General features: G+C 45.2%; 1 protein-coding gene across 1 annotated transcript; it reads left to right on the top strand.

The window, feature by feature from the left end:
• The first annotated feature begins 51 nt into the window (after window positions 1-51).
• qrsl1 (glutaminyl-tRNA amidotransferase subunit QRSL1) lies at window positions 52-5,300 on the top strand. The gene is made up of 11 exons (XM_080849802.1): window positions 52-162; window positions 528-687; window positions 765-863; window positions 968-1,064; window positions 1,240-1,401; window positions 1,626-1,801; window positions 2,082-2,194; window positions 2,603-2,795; window positions 3,249-3,366; window positions 4,074-4,279; window positions 4,819-5,300. The coding sequence occupies exons 1-11, from the start codon at window positions 133-135 to the stop codon at window positions 5,031-5,033; spliced, it is 1,569 nt and encodes a 522-aa protein (XP_080705928.1). The 5' UTR covers window positions 52-132; the 3' UTR covers window positions 5,034-5,300.
• The last annotated feature ends 7,538 nt before the right edge of the window (window positions 5,301-12,838 follow it).

Raw genomic sequence — 12,838 nt, 5'->3', positions numbered from 1 at the left:
AAGTTTGCTCGACCAACCAAAGCCGCGGAAACTGTTATGTCAGAAAAGCAACCAAGATGTCAGCGTCCAAGGACCTCACATGAAGGTTGGGGAATGAAATAATACGGAACTCTGTGTGATACTACGTTAAAAATGAATGTGCTTGGTCTTTCTATAAGAGAGGTATGTACCAACGTTAATACACCCTTTGTCTTTCATTGCCTAGTGTCGAAATACATCAAATTAAGGCGGCAGGATCATGCCTAACGTTATGTGATGAACCTGAATTGAAATGTGTTATTAAATGCTTACGTTTTGGAGTTCATAGCTAATTCACTTCCCCCTCGCCATACAGTTAAATGAGCCAAAGTGATGTTGATGCGTAATACCATCTCGATACCCTACACTGAATTATCTCAGCTCAGTCAGTCAAGATATGATCATTTAGATTATAAAGTATGGTTGGTAGCCATCCTTCATCCCTTGCAATGTTATCGCACTGGAGCTGTGAGTGACTGAAGCATTGACGCGGTGACGCATCCTCTCAGGTCTCCCGCGCCCTGAGAACGGGCCAGCTCTCCCCCACGGAGTTATGCCGAAAATGTCTGAACCGCATCAAAAGAACTCGCCGCCTCAATGCCTACATCACAGTGACCGAAGAAACGGCCATGAAACAAGCCCAGGAGGCAGAGGTGCGCTTCCAGAAAGGTAATGTCTCTGAACCTTTCGGTGCACCGCGTACCAGTGTGTTTGGCTTTATGTGCCTGACTTATGAACTCCCTTAGGTACACCCCGAGGGCCGTTGGATGGCATACCCTTTGCTGTGAAGGACAACTTTTGCACTAAGGACATCCTCACCACATGTGCCTCAAAGATGTTAGGAGGTCAGTAACAAAAGGAGATGACCCTGACGTTCAGAAGTCTGTAGGTGAAAAAGCCAAGCTGAGATTAACAAGAATGAATGAATGTCTCTGATCTGGTTCTGCAGGCTACGTTCCTCCATTCAATGCCACAGTGGTGCAGAAACTGCTGGATCAGGGAGCTGTTCTCCTGGGGAAGACAAACCTGGATGAGTTTGCCATGGGGTACGATGTGTTTCAGACCATCAGCACAAACTGTATTTGTATGTGTTAATGCCTTTGCTAATGTAGGTCTGTGTGTGTGTGTGTGTGTGTGTGTGTGTGTGTGTGTGTGTGTGTGTGTGTGTGTGTGTGTGTGTGTGTGTGTGTGTGTGTGTGTGTGTGTGTGTGTGTGTTGTAGAGCAGGAAGCACGGATGGGGTGTTTGGGCCGGTGCGTAACCCCTGGAGTGATGCAGAGTCCTACAGACAGCATGGCGGGCCAGAGGCTGAGTCTGACTGGGTCATCACAGGAGGGAGCTCGGGGGGAAGCGCCGCTGCTGTGGCATCACTTAGCAGCTTTTTGTAAGTCTCTGTGTGTGTGTGTGTGTGTGTGTCAGTGTGTGTCTCTCAGTGTTTCAGTGTCGGTGTACATGTCGGTGTGTGTGTGTGTGTGTGTGTGTTCTTTGACAGTGTGTGTGTTCTTTGAGAGTGTGCGTGTGTGTGCTTGGTTGTACGTGGGTGCCTGTAAGCATGTGGCCGTCAGGGAACCCTAAAATCTTCACAAGGGTGATGTTTGTTTGTGACAGCGCTTTAGGCTCTGACACAGGTGGCTCCACCCGTAACCCTGGCGCCCTGTGTGGGCTGTTGGCCCTGAAGCCCACCTACGGCCTGCTGTCCCGCCACGGGCTCATCCCTCTGGTCAACTCTATGGACGTGCCTGGAATCATGACCCGGAGCGCCCACGACGCAGCCATCGTCCTGGGTATGTCTGTGACAGTGGTGTATGTGATGATGTGCATCTTTGTCAGAGTGTAGGTAGATCATCTCATGTGCTTCTGAATGTGTTTTACATTTATATTTAGTCATTTAGCAGATGCTTTTATCCAAAGCGACTCACATGGATGAATACACATTTTATATATTTACACTGATTGCACACTGCACATCAGGAGCAATTAGGGGTGCCTCTGAATGTGTTTTTATTCAGTGTGCATAGTATGGGCATTGAGTGTGTGTGTGTGTGTGTGTGTGGTGTGGTCTAGGCATGCTTCAAGGCCAGGATATGCTGGATGCAACCACAGTCCCTAGTCCCCCTGGAGAAACTGGCCTGCCGGAGGACTTTGACATCAGACAAATCACAGTGGGAATCCCACAGGTGAACCTCAGAACTTCTGTGCATTACAAAGCAATTGTATTAATGACTATTGGTATAAGATTGAAGTAAACATTAGGCAAGGCATTTATACTGAAAGTTTTTTTGGGGGGGTATTGTGGGTGGTTGTAACCAAAGACAGTTGTGTGAAATATGTAAACAAATTATTTAAAAACATCTGAATTGAGGAAATGCATATGTTCGGAAACTAAAGGAGTATTTGGAAATATTAGTCTTTAAATTATACTTATACTTTTTTACTTAGTTAAGGACTTGATGCACTTTTATCTTTGATTGTTGATCCTTTATACTCAGTTCTTAGCCATCACGTTTAAGTTGTGTCTAAAGTATATCAAAAGCCGTTTCTCTAGTCCACCTGTATAATGGCCCAGCCTATGGTGTGGTTCTTAGGAGTACCATGCACCGGGCCTGTCGCCCGAGACGCTGCGTCAGTGGTCCCGCGTCACAGACCTGTTTGAGCAGGCGGGGGTGCAGGTCCGAGAGGTCTCCCTCCCACACACTCAGTTCTCCATCGTCTGCTACCACGTGCTCTGCTGCTGTGAGGTGGCGTCCAACATGGCACGCTTCGACGGGGTGGAATACGGTAATGATGGGTGCTTGAATGGATGATTGTCTGTTTGGATGTGTGTCACTATTAATGCATGAATATGACCAGCATCAGAAAGCTTAATTGCAACTGTGTTTGTGTGTGTGTGTTTGTGTGTGTGTGTGTGTGTGTGTGTGTGTGTGTGTGTGTGTATATAGCCTGTATATAGCCATTCCTCCCTGTATATATTTCTTAGATTGTGTGCTGTGTTGTATTGTGTTGTATATTTTGTGCAAGTACACTGACAGCCTCTTAACCTAGAGTCAAATTCCTTGTTTGTGTAAACTTACTTGGCCTATAAACATTATTCTGTTTCTGATGATTCTAATTTTGATGTGTGTAAGATAATGTGGAAGAATGTAGACACACAAAGATGTTGTGTCTGTGTGTTTTGGCTCACTACAAATACTTATCGCCCCCCACCACACCCCACCCCACCCCCCGCCACAGGCCTCCGCAGCCCAGAGAGCAGCTCCACAGAGGCCATGTATGCCGCCACTCGCCACGACGGCTTCAACGATGTAGTCCGCAGGAGGATCCTCTCCGGGAACTATTTCCTGCTCAAACAGTACCTGTCACTTTCTTGAAGTTCTTGTTGTGAATGGAGCTTAATTTAAGTTGTCGTTGGACTGTGATTACACTAGAAAATAGCTAGTAAAAGATAAAATGCTCATGTTATTGCTGTTGTGAAGTTAGTTAGTTCACCATAGTCAATTCAAGGTATAACTGCAGCCTTTCATGTGTTTTTTTAGGGTGTAAACTAAATTATATGACTCTCCTGTGTTGAAAATTTTATGGGTAGAAAATGGCTTTAAACGTCATCTACTGTTTTTAAATCATCCTGAACCTTGCGATCTGCTGATGTAGATTCAGTCATTTGGGACTTTTCTACATCATGAAATAGGCGTCCTGCCTCCTCCCCTGTGAGTGTGTGTGTCTCACTGTCATATGCTGATTGGGACTCATCATACACAGGAGTTTACACACAACCAGGGTTAGAAGGGTGATGGTGTGTGTGTGTGTGTGTGTGTGTGTGTCATCATTCACAGGAGTTTACGCCTCCAGCCTTCTCAGCCCCTTGCCCATTGTTTAGCATTTTTCAAAATTATGAAGTAGGTTGAGTAAGGCTCGGAGCCGGGGGGGAAGTTGCACTTTAACTAAGTAACCTATTGAAAATATCCAAGGTCAAAGTATTAAATCGCTTCTATAAGCAAAACAAAACATGCAGCTGTGATGTGCTGTGATGTGATTGGCCTTTCTCCCCTCCCTACACAGGAACTACGAGCAGTACTTTGTGAAGGCGCAGCAGGTGCGGCGTCTGATCGCCGAGGACTTCAGCAGGGTCTTCAGCTCCGGGGTAGACGTGCTGCTCACACCCACCACCCTCGGTGACGCCGCGACCTACCGCAAGTTCATCGGCGAGGACAACCGCACACGCAGTGCCCAGGAGGATGTCTTCACACAGCCTGCCAACATGGCCGGTACAAACACACACACACATACACACACACACACTACTGCATCACACTGTGGTTTACTGTGCTCAACCTGCTACCAAATTTGGCAGTTGTGACATACTAAAATAGCGTACAAAACGTGTCTTGTCACAGTAATAGACCTTACACAAGTGATGAATTATAATGAAGTTAAGAAATAGGAAATGAGCCCTAGTGACTAGTGACTATGTTATGGCAGAGATAGTGTCACACACTCTGAATTCGATCTCTGCATTTTACCCATCCAGGGTAGTGATACACACAGTGATACACACAGTGAAGCACACTAACTTGTAGCCCTATCTACTTCAGGTAGTCTCTACTGAGTCACAGGATCTGCACCTTAGATTCTTCCTGTCCTTATGAATAAAAGACCCCACACTGTGATTGATCGGTAATCACAAGTTACTTATTAATCAGATTGATTATTACCTGACTGAATGCTCTTGATGGACGGCCTTTTCCTTGCTGTGACCTCACCCTATGACCTCTTGACCCCTCTAACTTTCCACCTGTGAACCCAGGTCTCCCAGCGGTCACCGTTCCAACAGCGCTGTCATCTCGAGGTCTCCCCATAGGCCTGCAGCTGATTGGACAGCCACTACAGGACAGGATGTTGCTGGCAGTAGCTGACTGGATGGAGCAGCGAGTGGGCTTCCCTCAGATCCGTTTCCATGAGGACCGCGGGGAGTCGGAAAGCATCCCGCCAGCAGAGAGAGAGGGCACGGCTGGGCTGTGAGGGACAGGGACACACAGAGAGAGAGAGTGTGTGTGTGTGTGTGTGTGTGTGTGTCTGCAGGACACAGTGCAGAGACCTAAAAGGCCCGAGACCTGAAATAACCTGAGGCTCACAAGTACACTCCCCCCTACACACAGATGAGGTGTGAAGGTTATCTGTGGCATCTGCCAGTGATGGAGAAACTCTCACACACACACACACACACACACAAACACACACACACACACACACACGTACCATTCACCTCTATTAAATATTTAGACCCTCTGATGTGAGTATTCATTTTTTTCGCAGGCCACATGTTTTCTGTGTGTGTGTGTGTCTGTGTGTGTGTCTGTGTGTGTGTGTGATTCAGAAGCCTATCCAGGATGAAGGCAGTGTTCAAAGATAGATGTTCCCTCAGCTCACACGGAGTGTCAGAGTGACATCAGCACAGATGAACAGTTGGTCTGTGGCCTCCCTCCTGTGACACTGGTGTGAGCTTGGCACCTCGGAGTAGCCAGAGCCTTCACACGCGGGTGCTAAACTCAACCCTGGACCACAGTCACCGTGGCAACCGAGGGATGCAAGTCATTTCCGGTCTATTTCTTGCCTCACGGGGTGATGATATCATCGGTGAAAGAACACTCATGAGAGAGTGGAAAAGCGAAGCAGAGACACAGTGTTTCTGTGAAATGTGCTACTGTGACGCAGAAGGTTCTGGAGGCTGCATATTTCTGTCCTTATTTGATTTGTCCTGACAGCCTGACTTGTCCGCAGGTAACCTTTAACTTTTGTTAGGGGGCTGGTAGAACAACCAGACACTGACGGGTGTGATATCATCTGTCATTGTCAGGTTGATGGTGGGACTTATTTGAGGCTAACTGCAGACTCATGGGAAACATTGTCACTTGTGGTTTACAAAGTGTTGAGTCACCCCTGGAAGTCCTCTGGGTGTGTGTCTTGGCCATATAAAGTCATTCTAGCTTATGACATATGTAACTAGCTTATGTCCATGATGTGGGGAACACGGATCAAAGTAACTGTCCAGAGTATGAATGCTGTAAAAGCTACCATGCTGAATTATGTATGATTTTTTATTCTTATTTTTGTATTCTTATGGAACTAAACATTCCAGAACACTCAGCTGAAAAGAGCCATGACGTACTCAAAGTCTGTGTTTTTAGCACACAGTAGGGACAAGTTGTACATCTTAACACTAGGTCCATGTCACTAGATGTATTAAATAAATAAATATGTTCAATATATTTGAAATCTTTTGGTAAAAATAGACATTCACCTCTGAGTGCAACAGAAGTGATAACTGATAAAACATACTTTAAAGCAGCAATACTGAGTTCTGTTCCAAAACTAGCAAGCTAAATACCTAAAAGGCATGCATTAACCCTGCAAACACCACCAACAGCCCATCTGTCACTGATAGAAGCGTGTCAACACACTAACTGGTGTCCTGACAGTATAGCTGGCAACGTCACGTGTGTAAAAGCTTTTCTTCCATTTTTTGCAGGGTCTTCCAGCCCGGTACATAGAAATACAGAGGGCATAGTATGCTGGATGGCAAGAGGGAAAGACACAGGTGTTTAACTGTCCTTCACATGAGCATATGCTATCAAAGTGAATTTGTAGATGGTACTACCAAAACTAGTTGCCTATAAAACCATACCTCAAAAACTGTCAAATTGATGCACATTGTGACTATACTGTTAATAATGGAGCCTGACCTTTATTGAAAACCACCCCTGTTAAGAAGTCACGAGGAAGAATCATCTGTTGGTAGCCACAGCTTTTGACAGTGCAACATGTGCGGGTGACCTTCTCTTAAAATACGTCAATGTAAAAATGTCCCTTATTTATTTTCCATCTGTATATGGAAAACCATGCTGACCACAATGTGAAGCATTGATGGCTTTGATAAATGATTACGATGTGAACACTTCCACACAAGTTCATGTGACACAAGCAGATTACTGAGGTGTTTCTCTGGAATAATTTCTACAGCAACCTGCAGGAAATAACAGTCCCTTTGGTTGTGGTGAGTCACCGCATCTTCCTTTTCAGCCATCTCTTTCACACATCATGCATCCACAGAGATTCATTGAGGTTGCTACGGTAACTGTGTTGAAAAGCTGAGTTTGGATGGGATCATTACATGATCATTATGAGTGTTATATAGTCAAATTACAAAACTGATGAAAAGAAATACAGCAGAATGTGTTTTTAAGGGTTAAAAGAAACAATCATTGACTTGTTGTTTTGGTGTTATCCACACATCCAAACAAAGTATCCAGGCTGGCACACACACACACACACACCTGCTGAAATAATCCCCTTTCCTGTAGACATACAATTTCAAACACATTTACTCAACTGCATACACACACACATTCACTCAACTATACATTAACCTGACATTTCAAAGCCCCCCATCTCTCTCAAATGCAATATGTTCTATGAAAGTTATAACTCAGTTTGGCAGTAAAGGTGCTCACTTTCTCCTCTTACTCTGGTAGCATTTGGCATTACTCCTGTGTGTGTGTGTTTGTTTGTTCTTGTGTCTGAATGTTAGTCTATATTTGTGTGTGTGTGTAAGTCACTGGCTCCTTCCTCATTACGTAAATGCCGGTATGTGTTGGACAAGGCTGTGAGGTGCAGGGAATAGCGTGCTAATGAAAGACTCCCCCACTCGCTCCTTTTCAGATGGGCCCAGAAACCATTCACACAGACACAAACAGACACACACACACAGAGAGCTTCTCAGCCAAGCCCTAAGTAGCCACAGACCCAGTTTGGCACTTGTTTGGTACATAATGGAAAGAATATGACATCACACATCTACCGCATTTACTGGAAATGATCAACAGCTTATTGACACTCACTGTTCAGCCTGGAAAAAATGTTCTTAAGGCCAATGATCAATGTCTGCTATAAGAAAAGCCACTCTTGAACAGGCAATGCGTTTATTACTTCAATATTTTTCAGTGGAGCCTTCCACAAGGTGAATATTAAACGGTAGACACAATTTATAAAACAATTATGAACAGGTATAGTGTGATATTTATAATAATTCCATGAAAATCATTAGCGCGACACAAGAACACTACTATATCTGCTCTCGGAATTTAAATTCCTGAGAAGAGATGTGAGGGACCGACTGGTCACCCTGTGTTCTTGGGATGTGGTGACTGTCTTAACATTTTCACCAAGTCCAAACACAGCACAGGAGATAGTGGCTTTCTTATAAAAATATATATATTTGTGCAAGGGGCTATATACCCCAACACAGTGCCTACAAAAGTGCGTGGCACCTCAAGTGTGTGGCACCCTGGGCACCTGCTTGGCCGATTAGGCCCAAATAATGGCACCTTCTCAAGGCCCAAAGCCAGGGCCCAAACTAGGCACAATTAACATGGCACAGAAACTTGGCACGAAAACAAGGCACAAAGACAAGGTACAAAAACAGTATCCACACATATAGACACAAAACCAACTACACCTCACATCAGGGAAGTGGTTTCTTTGTTTGCAAACCTTTCACGGCCTCTCATGCCTGTCTCTATCAACCAGTCTCTCGTTTGAGAATGAGGCACCCATTTAAATAGGGCACAGCCACGTTGGCTTGATTGGCTCCAGCATTGGAAGCAGGTGAGCCCAGCCCCAACCATTACGGGGGTGGATTCCAAAAGTCTTAAAGAGCACCATCCCTTTTTGCCACGGTGAGGAGGGGGAATTTCAGCTTCTCACAACAGATTCAGGTCAATAGGTGATGAGGTCTGAAAGTTATCATGTTCCAGAAGTGAAAACAGGTCAGTGATAACTAAAGAACTGAAGCAAACCAAAAGGATAGAAACGAGACACCAAGCCATCAAAAAGCTGAAAGCAACCTTTTTATAGACAGGCTACCGTGTGTTGGCAAGCTTATATCAGTGTCAGCGGCAAGATTTTTGCATGCTTTTTAGGTAGTTAGCTTGCTAGTTTTGGAACAGAATTCCGTATTGCTGCTTTAAGTCGGCAGGAATTTGGTACGGACTTGTTTATCTATATACAACCACATTCTGAAACCTGGGGATGGATCTCAGCAATTGTGCAGAAAAGGCTACATAAATGAGAGCTTCAAACTCAACTGTGTTGACATTCGTCAGGGCATCTTGTTTCAATTCACATCACAAACAACTGGAGTCATGTGTCTTTGTGTGTGCGGTTTGTGTGGACTGCAGGGTAGGCGACCGAGTGCCCGACACCGGATTCCAGCAGTGGTATGGTTGCCACAGAAACATGTGACACGGGTTAGCTCATGTAGCGAGACAAGTGGGCCCTTCACAAGTTCACCCAGCGTGATGCCGTCATTTGACCAGCCACCCACTCTGATCAATATGTGACATGCAAACACACACACACACACAGACACACACACACACACACACACACACACACACACACAGACTGGCCTCATGGCTCTCAGCCCACATACACTCGAACACACACAGTTCTTACACCCTAGGACAATGTGCATACTGCGCGCATGCTCAACATACACAAGCACACTCCCACTTGTACACACACTAGGCACATGCACAGTGTTATCACATGGCTCCCCACACCAACACACACAACACACCCCAATACACACACAATCTTGACTTAATCAGACATTGTTTTTAAATGCACACCAGGAACATCCAAACACACAAATTATTTGACTGAATGTGCGCACACAATATATATGCAGATTCACACAATATTAAAACCAATACATAAAAAAAATTAGGGTCCACAACGAATACAGGTGCATAGGTGAACACACTTAAATATTAACCCAGACACAGACATGCGACAGACTCCCAAACCGCTTGGATGCTCCATGACCACCACAAAGCACTGTTCATAATCTCCCAACACATTCCTGATGGCATCTCAGATTACAGATCAGATCACATGAGAAAATTGCCAGTGGACGCAGATGCACGCCCACACAAAGGGCCATTCAGGCTCTAGGCTATGTGGATATTGAAGCACACTCAACTCCTTTTTTTAAAAAAAAAAACATTAAAGATATGCATAACTGTTGAATCACTGATGACTGATGTCTGAAAACACAACTTCAGACGTGCTTTGTGTGTGCGCTCGTGTATTTGTGTCTTTGTGTGTGGCATTCGTCTATGTGTGTGTGTGTGTGTGTGTGTTTTTGTGTGTGTGTCTCTGTGTGTGTGTGTGTGTGTGTGTCTACATAAACAGACATGACGCTATAGCGGCCTACAGTTTTGAATCTGCTTTGTGATGCAAAATGTCTAAGCTAAGCATGGCCACCCAGTTCCTGTTTATCCAACAGAGAAAGGGCAAGGGGATCTATGACAGGAAGCCAGAAGTGTGTGTGTGTGTGCGTGTGTGTGTGTGCGTGTGTGTGTGTGTGTGTGTGTGTGTGTGCGTGTGTGTGTGTTTGTGTGTGTGTGTCTGTCTGTGTGTGTGTGTGTGTGTGTGTGTGTGTGTGTGTGTGTGTGTGTGTGTGTGTGTGTGTGTGTGTGTGTGTGTGTGTGTGTGTGTGTGTGTGTGTGTACTGGTGTCTAAATCAGATGACACAGACTGAGACCCAGGGATTAATGACAGGGACATGTGTCGCCAAGGTGACCCTCTTTGTCGTCAAGGGGATGTGAGGGGAAAAGTGGACCTGATTACACCTCAGAGATGGGATTGAGGAAAGAGGGGAGGAGAGAGGGAGACGGAGAGTGATGCTAGTGGACAGAGCTCGTACTCTAGCGAAAAACAGATAAGCAGAAGGTGAAGAGACAGATGGCATATTTTTGTTTAGAAGTACTCTTAAATGCAACAGTGGGGGGCGACAGTGGTACAGGGGGGGGGGGGGGGGGGGCGACAGTGGTACAGGAGGTAGAGAAGTTGTTTAGTAATCAGAAGATTGCTAGTTCGTATTCCCTGTCGAAGCGTCCTTGAGCAAGACACTGAACCCCTGATTGCTCCTGATGTGCAGTGTGCCATCAATGTAAATATGTAAACAATGTGTATACATCCTTGTAAGTCGCTTTGGATAAAAGCGTCTGCTAAATGACGAAATGCTAACAGTAAAGGGAAGGCGAGAGCAGTTATTCAAATAAAGTCACACACTGCAAGTGCACAAGATCACACACATCTCTGTGACTGGACTCAGGGTTATTCAGATAAGGCCCGAAAGAATGGCAAACAGTCCAGGATGGAAGAGGTGAAACATGTTGTCCTGTACAAGAGAAAAAAAGGGAGAAAAAGTCCAAAGTCCCAAATAGATGGACAATATGCTCTCTCACAAATGCACACTTGTGTCCTTGCAAATGAACAAATCTCTCACCGATTTTTTTGAAAGGCTCACCTGGTGTTCAGATAAATCCATCCCCAGGGTCACGGAAAGAATGTAGAAACACCACATTTGATACCACATCCTTCCTACTGGAGGTTTGAGTAGTGTACACATTGACCAAGCAGGGGGAAGTGAGATGGAGACGGAAAGAGTTTCACAAGAGCTCTTGCTCTTGCTCTTGGTGGGTCTGAGTTAAATGTACTGTATATCACCACTGACACATCTAAGCCAAACATGAGAGCGAGAGAGAAAGAAAGAAAGAGCTAGAAAGAGAGAGAGAGCGTGCAATGGAGTTAGTAGTACCACCAAGTAAGTGGTGAGAACAGAACCTAACCCATTTGAGTGCAAAAACCATGTTTAGTCCATCTCACAGACAAATGGTAATGCCTCTCTTTGGAAGAGCCCTGAGATGAATCAGAGGGAGACATTGGATGTCTGAAAGGGACAGGGAAAGACTTTGAAGTTGAAAAGCAAAGACAACTGCACTGAAGCTCAAAAACACTTTTCCATTTTCATAGAAAGTCACCCTTATTCCAACGCCACGGTCATTTCTAGAGACGTTTGCTGTCATTTAATCTGTTTCAAAAATCATAGACCACACGCACACACAGAAGGGGAGGGCTGCCTAAATGTCCGAGGGGGCCATTTTATATTTTTCCCTCTCTTTCGCTCCCTGTCCTGTCCTCTTTATCAGCCCAAACTGGGGTTCTGTCATACAAAGAGGGAAGAGAGATGTGGATCCACAACCGCTTGCAAAATGTCACAGGGAAATGACACACACGTAAGACGGGTTATCTGCGGCCCTCGGTATGCCGCATGTATGTGTGTGTGTGTATGTGTGTGTGTGTGTGTGTGTGTGTGTGTGTGTGTGTGTGTGTGTGTGTGTGTGTGTGTGTGTGTGTGTGTGTGTGTGTGTGTGAGTGTGTGTGTGTGTGTGTGTGTGTGTGTGTATGAGTGTGAGTGTGTGTATGTGTGTGAGTGTGTGTGTGTGTGTGTGTGTGTTTGTGTGTGTGTACATGTGTGTGTGTGTGTGTGTATGTGTGTGTGTGTGTGTGTGTGTGTGTGTGTGTGTGTGTGTGTGTGTGTGTGTGTGTCGGTGTACGTCTACATGTGCGTGTGCATGTGTGTGTGTGTGTGTGTGTTGTGAAAAAAAAGAGAGGGGGATTGTGTCAGGGTGTTGATATACTACAACATGACAGTTTGATTTAAGATAATTTTGTTTCGGAGAATAACTTGTGGTGGTTTTTCAGATACACCAACATAAATCTAATACACACACAAACACACACACACAGCAGCTTGTTTTCAGCTCTCTTGAACTGTCTGTTCCTCAGCAACCCACTCACGCCACAGAGATGGAGACAAGACGATCAGGGCTATCAAGTCACCATGGTGATTTCATGCCGACTTGCTTGCTGGCTGCTCATGTCAGCAAGCCGAATAGCAATGTTGATTGGTGCTGATT

This window comes from Sprattus sprattus (assembly GCF_963457725.1).
Source record: "Sprattus sprattus genome assembly, chromosome: 13".
NCBI classification, from domain to species: Eukaryota; Metazoa; Chordata; class Actinopteri; order Clupeiformes; family Clupeidae; genus Sprattus; species Sprattus sprattus.
The sequence above is the reverse complement of the archived record's forward strand: the minus strand, read 5'-3'. Positions and strand labels throughout refer to the sequence as shown.

What these genes read in the sequence shown, in the direction of transcription:
- qrsl1 (XM_080849802.1), top strand. Translation starts at nt 133, where the DNA reads ATGAATGTGCTTGGTCTTTCTATAAGAGAG. An exon ending in TTGGTCTTTCTATAAGAGAG is followed by an intron (nt 163 to 527) that starts GTATGTACCAAC and finishes GCATCCTCTCAG; the next exon opens with GTCTCCCGCGCCCTGAGAAC. An exon ending in CTGGATGAGTTTGCCATGGG is followed by an intron (nt 1,065 to 1,239) that starts GTACGATGTGTT and finishes TGTGTGTTGTAG; the next exon opens with AGCAGGAAGCACGGATGGGG.